The 17,778-nt window shown below is 41.7% G+C and overlaps 1 protein-coding gene across 1 annotated transcript; it reads right to left on the bottom strand.

The window, feature by feature from the left end:
- On the bottom strand, positions 1 to 11,029 carry LOC138649455 (chymotrypsinogen A-like). The gene is made up of 7 exons (XM_069739912.1): positions 10,843 to 11,029; positions 10,671 to 10,774; positions 8,185 to 8,264; positions 6,873 to 6,951; positions 3,652 to 3,832; positions 3,382 to 3,515; positions 1 to 212 (listed from the first exon to the last, which is right to left on the bottom strand). The coding sequence occupies exons 1-7, from the start codon at positions 10,892 to 10,894 to the stop codon at positions 51 to 53; spliced, it is 792 nt and encodes a 263-aa protein (XP_069596013.1). The 5' UTR covers positions 10,895 to 11,029; the 3' UTR covers positions 1 to 50.
- Positions 11,030 to 17,778: the final 6,749 nt, after the last annotated feature.

Here is a 17,778-nt window from a genome sequence, read left to right as displayed (position 1 = left end):
GACACTAAAGATAGTTTATTAAAGACAGCAAATATACCATATTTAGGTGTTTAGTTGGCAGCAACAGTTTGATCCAGCCAGGCTTTAAGAGCTGTTACTCTTGCATAAACTCCAGGAGAAGATGTAGAGCAAGAAGAGCTTCCCCAGGACACAATACCAGCCAACGTCCAAGCTCCATTTCTCTGGCATACGAGAGGTCCACCGGAGTCACCCTAAAAATTAAAAAGTAAATAAGTATGTATTGTAAGAAACCAGAAGGTAAAGTCCTGGATGGCAGATATGTGTCACCTAGGTGTCTGGCCTCGGTAATGTAAAATCTATACCAGTAACACTGGGTTAATGAGAGAGTTTTAATTTGACTAGATTTGGGGTCTGAAATTTAGGAGCAACCAAAAGAGTCTGTGTGGGAAAGATTCTCCCCATTATCTGACCTGGGGTTTACAGGCCTAATAACAGCAGCTGGGTTAGCTCAGCAGAGTGGATTGTTTTTTTGATGAATGTTTTCTAAATTGTTTGAGCTGCTACTACCTGGAATTTTATTGTGCCTGTAGAAAGGACTGTTTATGTTATTCATTTGTACTTGAGAAAAGCTGTTCTCATGTGGGAGCTGTAAAGCTTATGAAGAACAATAAACTTAATACTGTTTTGATCTTAAAAACCCTGCGCTTGTGCATATCCAAGTGGCAACCAGAAAGTGTAAATTCCTACAGTATATAAATGAAAATTCAAGAAAATTTAGTTTGGACAATTTATGCTAATTAATCAATGGCTTCTTTAAATGATGACCAGCATAGTCGGGTATGTTTACAGATTTGTCACAAGCAGGCTGCCAGATTTGATTGTTGCGTTTAACAAATAGAAGACCTAAATATTTTATGACTCTTAGATCTTACGGATGTAGCTGCCACCAACATAACAGAGCTCCACATTGTTTTCGTTGACTTGAGCAATGCACTGTGCAAATAGCTATTTATTAGTATGCCCCAGTGAAATTGGCAACTGCTATTAGTAATTTAAAGAGGACCTGTCGCTCACCCTAAATATTTAATGCTTTACTTGTTGCAAATGCCGCTGTTCTGAACTTCTCATTGTTTTTCTCCATTTCTCCATTCCAGATATATTGCTCCCTCCTCTCTGTATACAAATCTAATCTTTTTTAACCAAATGGGCGTGGTCTTCAACTTTTCTCTGTGGGCATATTTTAGAGGAGTACATCCACTTGACAAAAAAAAAGAATAGATTTATATACAGGCTAGAGTAAAGGTACCTTCACACATAACGATTTCGTTAACGATATCGTTGCAACATCACGCTTTTTGTGACGTAGCAACGATCCCGCTAACGATCTCATTATGCGTGACAGCGACCAACGATCAGGCCCCTGCTGGGAGATCGTTGGTCGTTGGGGAATGATCAGGACCTTTTTTCGGTCGCTGATCACCCGCTGTCATCGCTGGGTCGGCGTGTGTGACGCCGATCCAGCAATGTGTTCACTTGTAACCAGGGTAAATATCGGGTTACTAAGCGCAGGGCCGCGCTTAGTAACCCGATATTTACCCTGGTTACCATTGTAAAAGTTAAAAAAAAAAAACAGTACATACTCATATTCCGATGTCTGTCACGTCCCCCGCCATCAGCTTCCCTGGACTGACTGTCAGCGCCGGCCGTAAAGCAGAGCACAGCGGTGACGTCACCACTGTGCTCTGCTTTACGGCCGGCGCTCACACAGTTTCAACGATGCCGAAGTCTTTCCCCTGATCGTTGGTCGCTGGAGAGAGCCGTCTGTGTGACAGCTCCCCAGCGACCACACAATGACTTACCGACGATCGCGGCCAGGTCGTATCGCTGGTCGTGATCGTTGGCAAGTCATTTAGTGTAACGGTACCTTAAGTCATAGCTCAGGAATGGAGATACGCAGGAACAAAAGGAAAACAATGCCAGATTCAGGAGAACAATGACAATTAGGGTAAAAAAAAAAAGTAAAGGGTTGTCTGACCCTAATAGTGAATTTCATACTATTTGTTTACTTATTTTAATTACTAATCTAACCATTTTTTAATAACCTTCCTTTACAAATTCCTTACCCTATACTTTAGCTTTTCTTATGCTAGCTTCAAGTCTATTTTTTTGTATTACTTCCGATGACGATTCTTTTGGAATCTCTCAGAATATACTTGGGATTCTCAAATGGATCATCATCAGGGGCAGGTGCTGCTGTTCCTCACACTGCATGCCTTTTCTCCCTGAAATGATGTATCAGCGGGGGACGGCGCTGTGGTCACTCCCCCGCCTTGACACCGGACGTAAGGCATGTCCTTTTCAGAGGCCGGGCTGTGTCTTTTCTACGAGCATGAACTGACATCTGACACATGCTCAGTAATGACAACTGGCGAGCCAGTGAAGGATCACAATGAAGGAGCTTGACAAGGAAGGAGACCATAGGAGCATTGTGTCGGAATTGACAATTGGCACATGCTCAGCAAAATAGACACATTCCTGTCTCTGAAAAGGATGTGCCTGATGGTGTCCCATTTTAGGGTACGGAAAGCAACTTTGGGGAGTGACCACGGCGCCGCCGCCCTTACAAAGCTGTAATTTAGGTCATGTTCACGCGTTGCGTTTTTTCAACGCTTTTTTTATGCAAATTTCCAGGTGCGTTTTACAGTAGCAGCAAAGTCTATGAGATTTCAGAAATCTCATGCTCACACATTGTTTTTTTTTTTTGTCCTCGATATATTGTGCAATACCTTGTTTTTTGCCAAATACAGCATGTTACTTGTTTCAGCGATTTTCATCGCTTTTCTGCCCATTGAAAGCTAAACCGCTGAATAAACATATATCAGGTTTTGCTGCGTTTTTGGTGCCAGAACCTGATGAAGTAGAATCGCATTTTTTTTATGCACTAAACTTTATCAGAGTGCACAAGAGACAAATGTACCCAGACAAAAACGCAGCAAAAATTGCAACAAAAACTAAGCAAAATCTGCTTTTTTTTAGGCAAGTTTCTTATTTCCAAGAGAGCAGGTTTTGCCTTCGGGAAAAAAAAACTCAGCAAAAAACGCAACATGTGAACATAGCCTTAAGGAGGAAAAGGATGCTTTGTGATTGACGCCAGCCCTTGCTTCCTGATGACTCAAATTGTTATCGGAAGAATCTAAAAAAGCAAAAAAAAACATAGACTGGAAGTTAGAGAAAAGAGGGGAAAAAGTAAATCAAGAACATTTAGAAAAGTCATTAAGATAGGTACACATATAGTATGAAATTCACTCTTTAGTGTCGGAACACATCTTTAAATATTCACGGTTAATGACAGATTCTCTTTGATACATAGCAAAACAATAGAAATGATTTGTAGGTATGATAGTAGATATAATGGTATACCATGCAGGATGAGGCTCCAGAGGCTCCAGCGCAGATCATGGTGCTCTGGATTTTGTTACCCCAGTATCTCTGGCAGTCACTATTGGTCAGAAGAGGCAGAGCTACCTGCTGCAGTTTGTTTGGGGTAGTTTGTGCTAAAAGACAATACATAACGCAGCATATAAATCCTGTATAGTAAAGTGCTGTCATATTATACTCGGCTTTTTATCTCTAGGTAAAGTTGCCAGTAGAAATCCGACATTTCTATTTCAATTCTTAACATTTTCTTACTTGAAGCACTGACGTAGCCCCATCCGGTGGTGACACATCTCTCGCCTCCATTGAATATATCAGCTGTAGCAGCAACGCACACTGGGGACACACGACTGTCAAGGCTAGCGGCGCTGGAGAGCTTGATGAGAGTGATATCATTTACAATGGTAAAGGAGCTGTAGCTGGGATGTTTGAAGACCTGTTAAAAAAAAAAAATCCGCCTTAGGGCGTCTACTCACATGTTTGCTTCCTATGTTTCTAAATCTATATTTAAAAAGATGCCATTGATTTTAAGTATTTTTCTAAGCTTCTACATTTTCTGTACTATCTAAAAATCTAGGGAAAAAAACCTTAAGGCATGTTGCAGTAAGAAAACAAATTCCGCTGACCCTAAAGAGAGGTAGGCGGGTAAGTATTTTATTCTTTTTTTTTTACACCTTACTTTTGTTAAATTCAGGCATATTATCTGTTGGCCCCCGATTTATCTTTTCTTTTTTTTTTGGCTTTTTTTTTATATTGAAAGTTTGAATTTGAAACACGTTTATATTTTTATTTTTGCACCAAGTTCATTTTGGCTTTTGCACCATTTTTATGTGGTGGGGGGGTTCAGTCCTTGTCGTTTTTTTAGGCTTGCTCAGCAGTCTTGACATTTGTTTCTGATCTAGAAGTTTTCAATTAATTCATCATTTGTGACTTGAAAAGATTGCCAAATTTTACTGCAATGCTACGACAGTTCACTACTAGCGCAGAGCAAAATTTGTCTCATTTTTTTTTTGTTTCCAACATTTTAAAGTTACTGAAAGAATTGTGGGATATTTTACTCTAAAAAGGCACCAAAGAAGCGAATGAATGAAATGAATGAAAAAAGCATCATTTATATTAAAGTAAATTAATCAAATATCAAGTGCAAGTTTTATGTATTTTTGTGCAATGTACATCAGCAAAAAAAAGCAAAGAGACAAGATAGAAAATTTACCTTAAAAATGCAAATAATGAGTTGGGTCTATTTTGTGAAATTTGTTTTTGATTTATTTTTTGTGCCACTTTGAACATGAGAAAATTTACCAAGTACGATGTAATTTTTCCATTTTTTGCGCTTTTGTTTTATCCTCTCCTTATTCCAATAGCCATAACTTTTTTATTTCTTATTTCTCCTTCGACATTTTTTTGCTGGACAAGTTATACTTTTGAATGTAATCATCGATTTTATCATGTGCTGTACCAGGAAAAAAAATCCAAGTGTGACGAAATAGCAAAAAAAAAAGCGCAATTTTTTAAAATTATTATTTATAGTGTTCAATTTACAGTAAAAATGACCAGGGAACGTGATACTCCAGATCAGCCCAAATACGCAGATACTAAACGTGTACAGTTTATTTTATTTAAGTGGTGAAAAAAAATCAGAAATTTGTAAAAAAAATAAATAAATAAATAAAAAAATTGGCTTGTGTCATCAATTTCCAAGAGCCATAAAGTTTTCAATTTCCGGGACATGGACCTGTGTGAGGGCTTGTTTTTTTGCATCTTGAGTTGATATATTTATTGGCATCAATTTGGTCTAGAAATAATGTTTTTTATTACGTTTTTGTGAACAAAAAGCCGCAATTCTGGTGTTTTGATTTTTATTTTGTTAAGCCGTTCACCAATTGGACTACGGTAATTTATTTGATATTTTGATAGATTGGACTTTTACAAATGCAGCCATAACAAGTATGTTATAATTTTTTGCTTCTTAAATTTTAATAGAGGATGAGGGGGGTGAATTTAACGTTTATATTTTTAAAAAATGTTTTATATCTTTTTAAACATTTTTTTTTCATTGCATTTCTTAGTCCCCTTAGGAGACTTCAACCTGATGATGGCTTGTGCTATATACATTTCACAGAAGAATTGTCATAACAGGCATGGTGGTCTTCAGCAGACCCCTGGCTGTCATGGCAACCCAACGATGTCCCAAGTTCACCTCACGGGCATGTCAGCTTATGTGCCCTCCTACTGGGGTCAGAAATTGACAGCAGAATTTAACAGCTTTGCTCTACCCATGGCTGTAAGGCCGGGATCATACACAGCGAGATACGGCCGAGTCTCGCAGGTTAAAACCAAGCTCTGGCACCGGCACTCCAGAGCGGAGCGTGCGGCCACATAGCAATACATGGAGCCGCACGCTCCACTCCGGAGTGCCGGTGCCAGAGCTTGTTTTTAACCTGCGAGACTCGGCCGTATCTCGCTGTAGTGTGACTCCGGCCTTAGAGTCAGGTGATGGTTGAGTAACACACCCATCATTTGCTGGGAACTAGGTGGCTCAGCTTTTCAACCATCGTCAAAGTCAAGGAGCCGGCATAGGATGTACCGCTATGGTGTATGTCGTGAAAGGGTGAAGTGTGTGTTCACGCTTTTTCCTGAGTTTTTGAAGTGGAAACTTTTCAAAACTTTCCTCAAAAATTCAAAACTTCTCAACAACTTGGAGCTTCTACTCAAAAAAAAAGTCATCAAGACGAATCACACCCCCGATACAATTTTACAACTTTTTTGCATTTTTTACACCAGTCCCTGCCAGCTCTGTCCCAAAGTGGATGGCGTTAGCATGGGACAAGGCATGCAAAACACCCAACGTAATTCAGGAAAATTCTAAAGTTCTTGACTGAAGCAACATCTCAGGCAAGGTGCATGCAAGGCATTAATTACACGGGGTGTGCCTTTTAAAGAGTCTGGAACATCTTAGGCCGGGATCACACATGCGAGAAATACGTCTGAGTCTTGTATGGTAATACCCGGCATTGCCGCCGTCTCTCTGGAGCGGAGCGTCGGCTCCATGTATTGCTATGCGGCCGCACTCTCCGCACTCTCCGGGTATTACCATGTGAGACTCGGACGTATTTCTCGCATGTGTGATCCCGCCCTTTACTCTTGGGTGGCCTTAATAAGACTGGTATAAGAAACTCCAGTCTAAATGAATCGGGCCCTCAGTGTGAACACACGCATTTCACACACAGTGCTTTTTTGGAGGGGGAAACACCATTGCATTTTCTGCACTTAAACTAGGAGATGATTTAGCAGGAAGGAGAAGTATAATTCTTTTCTTTTTGTTTCCCACTGCATTTAAATCCAATCTTGATTGCTTGAAAAAAACTGCTATAAAAACTGCCAGAGGGAACTGCATTTTCAGCTAGAAATTGCTAATTATAAAATGTTCTTTATGAAGCAGAATAAACAAACTTTTCTTTACTTTTCCTGCTTACCCTAGAAATGGTTTTGGTTTGAATAGGCTCAGCGGAGGAGGAACGGTCGTATTCTCCCAGAATTACACGGTGGGAGGTTCTGTAAATAAATGATATACAAGGATATATCAGCTGTTACATTGTATTCATGAGATCTACAGTACTAGCAATCATACTGCCCAGTATGTCAGACTGGGATATCTAAGGCCCCCCAGTAACATTCACTCTGGGATCCCACTGTTCAGTTACATACAAATATTATAGTACCCTATTTCACAAATGTAACTATGCTTTTGTATAATAATAAACTGGGTAGTTTGTTGAAAGAATGATGAGATGCTACTTTTGTCTGTACATAGTGAATCAAATGTATTGGGTCAACTACGGCTCATGTTGATATGTAAGCGGCTTACTCCTGCATAGGGGTCCACCGGGGAATACACCAGTTCACCAATGGGCCAGTTCAAGGCTGCTCCAACATATGTATAAACAATAATGATGAGCGAACGTGCTCAAATATATTGTTATCTGAGCATGCTCGTGTACCGAGTGTCTTCCGCGTGCTCAAATACTATGTTCGAGTCCCCGCAGCTGCATGTCTCATGGCTATTCGACAGCAGCAACACATGTAGGAATTTCTTGTTTGCTAAGCAATCTGTGCATGTGTTGTGGCTGTCGAACAGCCGCTAGACATGCAGCCGCGAGGACTCGAACATATTATTCTGGCACGTCGAAGACACTCGGTTACATGCGCCCGGCGCCTGCGCACTGCAGTACTTTGCTCTGCCCTCAACAGGACAGATAAAGTACGCCTGCACTGGAACCGCAGCGTGAAGACAAGAAGAGGACGTCATCGTAAGAAGATGGCAGGCCCCGGACCGGACCGCGACGCCCATCGGATCGGACCGCCCCTGAGTGAGTATAATCTAACGTCTTTTTCTCATCTTTCAGGTTACATCGGAGGCTTATCTACAGCATTACAGAATGCTGTAGACAAGCCCCTGATGCCGGTGGGCTTAGCTCACCTTCGATTTTGGGGGTGACAGGTTCCCTTTAAGCAGACATTTCAGGCTGGGAGAGACACTTTGATCAATATTATGTAAAGTCTGTGGAGTTTATGCAGTTTTACTTGTGATGTATCACTATTCAATGTTAGTTCTGCGATAGTCAACTTTAGTGACTACTTTTTACTACTTTAGTACTATATCCATTTTCAGTATCCACGTCTTTTCTGCATATGCATCATTTAGGAGATGAAGGTATCCAAATATTAAATCCAAATACCACTGAAGTAGACTAAATAATTCTCAGTAAGAAATTTGGCAATACTTACGTGACACCACAGTGGGCGGCAGTGACCACCCACAGACTATTGATCAGGGAACCACCACAGAAGTGGAAGCCAGTCCTGTCCTATGGATAACAAAACCATCAAAGCAATGTAAATCAGATATTAACCTTTGTTATTGTGCTTATTCCATACAATTACTTTGAAGATGCCCATTACTTTGTATACCTTTAAAAAAATCGGATCCATTGTGGTTTTAGAATTAAACAAAAACACACTCTCCTAATGTATCCCCTCCGTTCCTCGGTACTGCTACATTGGATTACCAACCTGCTTTTTTTAATTTTTTTTCTAAAGAAGTTATCAAAGAATCATGGAGCTAATACAAAATTAATGATTTATTATGGTTTACCAATATATCTATAAAAAAATAAGTGATACATGTCTGCAGTCCATAGTTCTTATATAAAGACATCAGCTGCATTCACACTGTGAGTTGTAAATTGATGATAAATTTATATTAATCATATTAATCTGTATATATTTCTCCAGGCTCAAACATCAAATTTAGTATTTGGACAGGGGAAAAATGTGTCTTAATTCTTACGAACTGTCCAGGAACTTTTGGACAGTTGGCAACTTTTGGTACCTCCAGGAACTTTTGGACAGTTGGCAACTTTTGGTACCTCTTCTGAAACAAATAAACAGTCTCCAAGTAGGGATGAGTGGACCCGTGGATATTCCCGTTCATCGGGTTTGAGTGAACTTTAGTCCAAAGTTCGGTTCGGGTACCAAAACTTTACCCGAACTTGAACCCGAACCCAAGAGAAGTCAATGGGGATCCAAACTTTTGTGCTGTAAAATTGTTGTAAAATGGTCATAGTAAGGGCTAGGGGGCTGCAAAAGGCTCTCTATCTCTTTCTTCTGAACTTGGAACACCAAAATGGACTTCCGAGAGAAGTCCATGTTCGAAATTTAGCACTGGACACCACTTATCCAGTACGAACCCCAAACTTTACAGTTCGCTCATCTCTATCTCCAAGCTTTGTTTTCTGATCAGTGGCCATTGACTGGCTGCAGCAGTCATCTTACAATCACCAATGGGAAAGGTGAGGAGGAGCCATCAAGAGACACTGGCAGCAGTACCAAGTAAGGTTTGGGGACTAGTTGATGAGTATGTGGGTTTTGGGGGGGATTGTAAGACCCCAATCAAATACTTTTCCTCCTAATTAAAAATTAGTATTTCCCATGGGACATAGGTGTTCCAAAGCCAACATCTGTCTATCACAGCTTGATCAGAGCTAGCTTCCTTAGCTGCTGTTAAAACACTTACTGGATATGATCGGCAGCAGCCTTGATTTTCTGTCTGAAATGGGAGAGAATCTGTTTCCTCCAGGTCAGAAGGAAAGTCAAGGCTAAGCATAGCTTTGAGTTTAAGCTCACGGATTTGAAAAGACACATTTATTAAGAAGCGTGAACTTCCTAATGAATTACTCTAGATGTACATCACTTCAGCGCACTTTCAATGAAGACCGCCATAGGAAGCCTTAATAAATTACCCCAATTATCTTACAAGTAAGATAAGGTTTTCTCAAAGTTCAGTGATATATGCAATTTAGTAATATATCTTATAAGTGGAATTTGCGTTTTCCTCTTCCAGGACTGATATTTCACTTCCAATTCATGCGTAAACTCTGTATTCAGCTAAGACAAAAATGTTCCGTTCCTAAGAAAGGAGATGACAGTTGGTGCTTATTAAATTCTATGGAGGGAAGGAGGAGCAAGAGGCAAACAGACATTCTGCCCCAACAACAGTTAGGGTATGTGCACACGATGCAGATTTAGTGCAGAACTGCAGCAGATTTTTCTGCACCAAATCTGCATCGTGTGCACACAGCCTTACAGTTCTTCATAGAGCTTTATGAGCACCAACTGTCATCTCGTATCTCAGTAATGGGAAAGTCTGTCTTCACTGAATATGGATTTTACCAATGAATTGATGTGAATACTTTTCTGCCCAATGATGACAGAAGTGTTCTGGGAGTGATACCTTTATTGGCTAACCAGAAAATAATATGTTTGCAGCTTTCAGAGCACAGTGGCTCCTTCTTCAGGCAAGATTCTGTATTCTCGCCTGAAGAAGGAGCCACTGTGCTCTGAAAGCTGCAAACATATTATTTTCTGGTTAGCCAATAAAGGTATCACTCCCAGAATACTTCTGTCATCATTGGGCAGAAAAGTATTCACATCGATTTTTCTGGCTAACACGGTACCACAATACAATTTGTTATTGTACATCATGACCAATGAATTGAGAATTTTGAGAAAGAATAATCAGTCCTGTGAACTAAGAAGTGGATTTCTCTGATAAGATATATTACAAAGTTGCTTATTTTCTTGTACACTGTGGATTTGTGCCACAAAATTGGAAATGAAGTTTGAAGTTTATTAGCTGATTTTGTAACATATGTGTAGGGTACTGAACTTTTATAAACAAAATAAACAGTATAGTGTGTAATATAATACTTTACCTGCAGAGACACCTGCCATGGCCATGAACCGGAAATTGCATTCTCCCCATTCACAATCCTGGCATAACCAGAAATGACCGGCTTGATGCTTGGCACACCACAACCTAAGAAATAAGTGCATGATAGGTATAAATGGAAATAACTGGTGATCTCGAAATATGTCTACACTTACCATAGGTGCCCCCTAGCAGGGCAAGGCAGGACAGAAGCCACAGAAACGCCATCGTGGTAAGTGGAGCCTGGTCAAATTTTGTGCAGTTTTTATATCCTCAACTAGTGATTAATGAGCGCTGCATGAGATTGGAGAATCAAATCTGTTATCAGAAAACCTTGGATTAATATAAAAAAAAAATGGTAACAGGTGTTCTCGGAGAAAAATTAGTGGGAGAAACAGATGTTATAAAAGAAACTTATTGGATTTCCTCCATGAGAAATAACCAGCAGAGTTTGTTTTAGACTTATGAACCCTTCCTAACGGAATACATTTTCAGTCTTGCACTTTTGTTTTTTCTTCCCCAATGGGGGCTCGTTTTTGAGGGTGGCACAAGTTTTCGTTTTAAATTATTCATTTTACCATTTCATGGACTGAAAAAAACTAAAAAAAAAAAAAAATACAAGAGTGGTGAAAGGGTTAAAAATAAAAAAATGCAATTCCATCATTGTTTTTCGAGTTTAGTTTTTATAATGTTATTAATTTTTCACATATTTACTATTTGGCCCAGACCAACTTTCTTCTTCCAGTCAGGACTTGGCTAAAAATGAAAACATTTTTTTTTGTTTTATTTCAAATAAAGGACTTTATTCTGGCTACGTGTTTATTTACCATGTGACAACTATAGGATTATTAATGGATAGGTGTCTTATTGAAAATACAAAGGTGACATCTGCCCCACAAATATGAACCCTACTTGCCACCACTACAGGGCAAGTGTGAAGAGGCCGGCAAAGCGCCAGAATTGGCGCATCTAATAGATGCGCTTTTTCTGGGTGACTGCGGGCTGCAATTTTTAGGCTGGGGGGCCAATATCCATTGGCCATTACCAGCCTGAGAATACCAGCCCCTAGCTGTTTGCTTTAGCTTGGCTGGTTGTCAGGCCGTGTTTTTTAATTATTTATTTAAATAATTTAAAAAAATCAGAGTGGGGACCCCTCTATTCTTTATAACCAGCTTTGCTGAAACTGACGGTTGCAGCCATCAGCTGTGAGTTTTCCCTGGTTTGTTATCAAAAATACAAGAGGAACCCACGCTGTTTTTTTATCATTTATTTACAGCGCAGGAGCCGGCTGATGAATACTTCCATTGGCCACTTCTGCACTCACAGTTGTTAGCAGCCAACACACGTGACAGGAGGTAAACCTTATACCTCCGATCACCGCTGCTGGCACACGATGTCTTTTGACAGCGTGGGAACCGCGGCTGTCTGGCTGATGGTGATGATTTTACCACTGATTAGATGTGGTGTTTGCCGCGCTGTCATGTACATGACAGCATGGCAAACACTGGATGTTCAGGCCCCAAATTCAAGTGAATGAGGTCCGGGTACTGTTCTGGTACCAGAACCCAAAAATTTTGTAACTGTTCGGCTGAACCCGATAGACCACAAACATTCAGGTGTCCACCCATCTTCAGCGGTAAACACCTATAAACCCCAGTTGCTTCACAAACGTTTATAACAGTGAGTTGTGAAAATATAAAAAATTACATTTTTGCCAGAAATTATATTTACAGCCCCTATTTTGCATTTTCGCAAGGGTAACTGTTATGGACCTGGTGGTTAGGAGCACCCGGAACGACCTGATGGTTAAACTCACACAGGACAAGCTCTGGGAAGTGGGAACGCTGCTGACCGCAACCCCTAATCCTATCACACAACTAGAAATAGCCGTGGAGCGTACCTAACACGACCTAGACGCCTCTTCACAGCCTAAGAGCTAACTAGCCCTAAAGATAGAAAATAAAGCCTACCTTGCCTCAGAGAAATTCCCCAAAGAAAAAGGCAGCCCCCCACATATATTGACTGTGAGTTAAGATGAAAGTCACAAACACAGAAATGAAACAGGTTTCAGCAAAGGGAGGCCAGACTTACTAAACAGACTGAGGATAGGAAAGGTATCTTTGCAGTCAGCACAAAACCCTACAAAAAGACCACGCAGAGTGTGCAAAAAGACCTCCGCACCGACTCACGGTGCGGAGGTGCCACTCTGCATCCCAGAGCTTCCAGCTAGCAAGGCAAGATCATCATAGCCAGCTGGACAAGGAAACAATGAACAAATAATTAATAGCAGGGACTTAGCTTCTGCTGGAGTAGACAGGTCACCAGAAAGATCCAAGAGCAAACTGAACCAGTACAAGAACATTGACAGCTGGCATGGAGTAACGATCTGAGTGGAGTTAAATAGAACAGCCAGCCAAAGAATAAACTATGTCACCTGTGGAAGGAACCTCAGAAGCAGCAGCTCCACTCACAGCCACCAGAGGGAGTCCATGGACAGAACTCGCCGAAGTACCATTCATGACCACAGGAGGGAGTTCGATAACAGAATTCACAACAGGTAACAGGAGGAATTGCTCAGTGCAATTTTCTGTGCAATTTCTCCTGAGTATGCAGATACCCAATATGTGAAGGAAAACTACTGTTTTAGTGCACAGCAGGGCTTGGAAAAGAAGGAGCACCATTTTGCTTTTTGAATGCAAAATATGCTGGAATAGTTAGCAGACAACATGGAGTGCCCCTCGTGCCTAAACAGTGGAAATCCCTCACAAGTGACAACATTTTGGAACCAGACCCCTCAAGAAACTTATCTAGATGTGTGGTGAGCATTTTGAACCCCCAAGTGATTCACAGAAGCTTATAATGTAGAGCAGTGAAAATACAAAAATCGAATTTTTCCTGCAAAACTGTTTTTTAGCCCCAAGTATTGCATTTTCATAAATGTAACATGAGAAACTGCACCAAAAAATTTGTTGTGAAAATTCTCCCAATATGTGGAGGAAAACTACTGTTTGGTTGCACAGCAAGGCTTGAAAGTGAAGGACCGCCATTTTACTTTTGGAAAGCAAAATTTGCTGGAATAATTAGTGGACGTCATGTTGCATTTGGAGTGCTGATCATGTGCCTAAACAGTGGAAACTCCTCCACAAGTGACACCATTTTAGAAACTATACCCCTCAGGGAACTTATCTAGATGTGTGTTGAGCATCTTGAACTTCCAGATGTTTCACAGAAGTTGATAACGTAGTGCCACATTAACAGATGACAGACCTGAGTGGGGGCTTTTTTTGTGGATTGAGTTGAAGCTTTTATTAGGAATATTTTACATAAAGTTTGGGATCACACTTTTCCTGTGCTTTGTGCTGAGCACTTATTTTGGGGTTTCCATCTAAAACTTAGAGTGACGTGATTCAGATGAAACCCCTGAAGGATCCATTCAGAGGCAGCAGAGGTCCCTCTGTTCAGTGATGTCCTTTTTTCAGAAATGCACAAAACTGTGACGGACCACGTTACACTCCTAAAAAGACAGTAACCACTGGATCACAGGGGGTTTCATCTAAATCACATGTTTCAGAGATATACACGAAAGCCCGGTGTAAGAGTTCAGCGCAGTACACAGGATAAATGTGCCTTACTGCGATCTTTGGGAGGCAGAATGAACAAATTAACAGCAAGTGAAGAATTTTTTTTTCTACGCCGTTCCTCATGTGGTATAGTTGATTAGATGATTTTATTCTTTGGGTCGGTGCAATTACAGCAATACCAGATTTATAATCGGGCTTTTTAACTAAAATAAAGTTTTAAAAAAAATAATAGTATTTTTTACATCCCCATATTTTGAGAGCTATATTTTTGCAGTACAAGTTCGTTTTTATTGGTACTATTTACGGACACATGACATTTTTTGATCACTTTCTATTCTGATTTTTGTGAGGCAGAATGAACAAAAACCTGCAATTCAGGAAAAATGTTAACATTGATAAGGCGGCTTTATTCTTTGGGTCAGTACAATTATAGCAATACCACATTTATATTTTTTTTATGTTTTGGCGCTTTTACACAATACTACTTTGTTGAAAAAATAATTAATTTTGCATCATTTTATTCTGAGAGCTATAACATTTTTATTTTTTCGCTGATGGAACTGTATGACTACTTGTCTTTTGAAGGACAAGATGACGTTTTCAGCGATACCATGTTCATTTACATTAATCTTTTTTAGCGCATTTTATTCCACTTTTGTTAGGTGGTACCCACAGCTCCTCTATACACAGTATGATGGGCCCGCAGTTTTGATATACTCAGCATTAGTGCCCAAACTATATAATTGCTCCTATATCAGCTTCCATGCTGTATAATGGCCCCCGCATTAGCCTCCAAACTGTATAATGGCCCTAACATTAGCCCCAAACTTTAGAATTGCTCCCGCATTAGCCCACAAACTGTATAATGGGCCCCATATTAGCTCCCAATCTGTATAATGGGCTCCACACTTCATAAGAGCTTGCCACAGTAGTCAACATAATGTTTGAGGGGCCCCTTCCACTGTTTCTCGTTGTTTATGATGCCCCCACCAATTTTAATTAAAAAACATCATATACTCACCTAATCCAGGATTCTAACAATTCCACCGGCTAGTCTCAAGAGGACCAATACGCTGTCATAGTGCCAACATATACACAGGACTTCAGAGTCCCGGCACAGCGTGATGACATCAACGAGCACGGACTTTGACATTCTTTGCATGGTTCAGCACCTCGTCCATTCTGCAAACTGCAGGCTTAAAGTGACCTCCGGTCTCCAGGAAAGTGCAGTAGTCAGAGGCGTAGCTAGGGTTTTGGTTCAGGGGGGGCGAAGCTTATTATCATTATCAATACTGAGCCGCTGCTGCCATATGTGTCCCTATTACTGCACCTGATACCCCAATACTGAGCCGCTGCTGCCGTATGTGTCCCTATTACTGCACCTGATACCCCAATACTGAGCCGCTGCTGCCGTATGTGTCCCTATTACTGCACCTGATACCCCAATACTGAGCCGCTGCTGCCATATGTGTCCCTATTACTGCACCTGCTGTGTAAATTCTAAAGCACCCCTCTATATTATAGTAATGCCAGGTGCAAGTGCGCTAGAAAACACTGCTCATATTTTGCCTCCTAGAAAGTAATAATGCCCTGTGTGCCCCTTTGATAGTCACAGTAACCCGAGTTCCCCTATAATAATAAGTGCCAACTTTACATTTAATAATGTCCCGAGTCTCCCCCTCTACAGCTCCCCTATACACAGCATGATGCTCCCTCACTGTATAGTACCACCCACACAGTATACTGACCCCTTAGTAGACTCCCCTTCACTGTAATCCCCACACTCTATGATGGTGCCATAGATAACCTCCATCTATATATATAATTGTCTAAGGGTTTTTCCGTCTGTCTGTCTGTCTGTCCTGGAAATCCCGGCTCTCTGATTGGTCGAGGCCGCTAGGCCTCGACCAATCAGAGACCGGCACAGCATCGACGTAGAAATCCCGCGTCTCTGATTGGTCGAGGCCGACAGGCCTCGACCAATCAGCAACAGGCACAGCGACGATGATGTCATAAAGGACGTAGACATCCCGCGTCTCTGATTGGTCGAGGCCGCCAGGCCTCGACCAATCAGCAACGGGCACAGCGACGATGATGTCATAAAGGACGTAGACATCTCACGTTTCTGATTCAGCGACGGGCACAGTATCGACGTAGATGTCATAATGGTTGCCATGGCGACGATGATGTCATAAAGGTTGCCTCGACCAATCAGCGACGGGCACAGTCTGCCACGAATTCTGGAATCATCATTGTCCATATACTACGGGGACATGCATATTCTAGAATACCCGATGCGTTAGAATCGGGCCACAATCTAGTATAGTATAATGTGCCAGATAGTCCTCAATATAGTACAAGACAGTACCCCTATAGGCAGACCCTGTAGTATTAGGCAGCAGCCCCCCATAGTCAGACCCTGTAGTATTAGGCAGCAGTTCCCCCATAGTCAGATCCTGTAGTGTATAAGGCAGCCCCCATAAAAAAAACAAACACAATACTCACCTCTCTTCCTCCTTGTTCCAGCGGTGCTCCCTGCTCCCGCTCTTGTCCTGACAGCGGGCGCAGGGCGGTGACGTCACCGCTCCCACTGTCAGTGTCGGCGTCTGCGAGTGACGTCAGACGCTGACAGGGGGATGATGCGCTGAGCTCCTTCCCTCATCAATGCGGTGAGCTGTATCGACTAGTTGCCGATACAGCTCACCATGCGGTGACAGTGGGGGGCCCACTGCTGGCACCGGGCCCCCCCATCCTGCTCAGGGGCCCCATAGCGGCAGAGCAGGGAGATTGATTCTCCCTGCTCTTCTGCTGAATGTAACTGTATGCAGTTACAGTAGCGTAGCTCCGGGTGGGCCCCATCAGAGCGCTGGGTCCGGGGCAATGGCCCCCACTGCTCCCCCGGTAGCTACGCTACTGGCAGTAGTGCAGAGAGATCGAGGGCCCTCAAATCAGCGTGATGCAGTTGGAGGCAAAGAGGTGTGTAGTGACCCAGTCGAGAGTGTGTCCTTCCCTTTTAAGTAATCCCGCATTGTGAATAGCGTCTGTACACTACAGCTCACTCGCTAACTGCTCCTCTACATTATTCCCTGCATTTGTGAGCTGTAATTCTCCATTTCTAGTCACCTTTTAAATGCAATGCATTTCTCATTTGCTGTGTTGTGACGTCATTCAAAGGTGAAAGTGTACAATGACTCATAATTATTGTTTTGTAAGGATCTGAAATGTGAATCCAGTGTCCTATTGGCCAGCTCCTAGTCACATGGTCAATAGGAGGAGCTGTTTTCCAGGCAAGTCTAGAATGTTCTTTAGTCTGAGGGATGCCCTCAGGGAGAGCAGAACACACGTGGAGGCTGTTTTCACTTCAAGATCTCCTGCAGGCCTAAGAGCCTGAGTTCCCACTAAAACCTCTTCAGACATCATTCTGCAGACACCGTGTGGCGGTGGATATCAGGGAATGTTCGGCCTGGTCATTACAGGTGTAGCAGACGGCACCAGGATTTAGGATTGAGCTTCCAAAGACCCCATTACTTA

This window comes from Ranitomeya imitator, chromosome 9 (assembly GCF_032444005.1).
Source record: "Ranitomeya imitator isolate aRanImi1 chromosome 9, aRanImi1.pri, whole genome shotgun sequence".
NCBI lineage: Eukaryota > Metazoa > Chordata > Amphibia > Anura > Dendrobatidae > Ranitomeya > Ranitomeya imitator.
The sequence above is the reverse complement of the archived record's forward strand: the minus strand, read 5'-3'. Positions and strand labels throughout refer to the sequence as shown.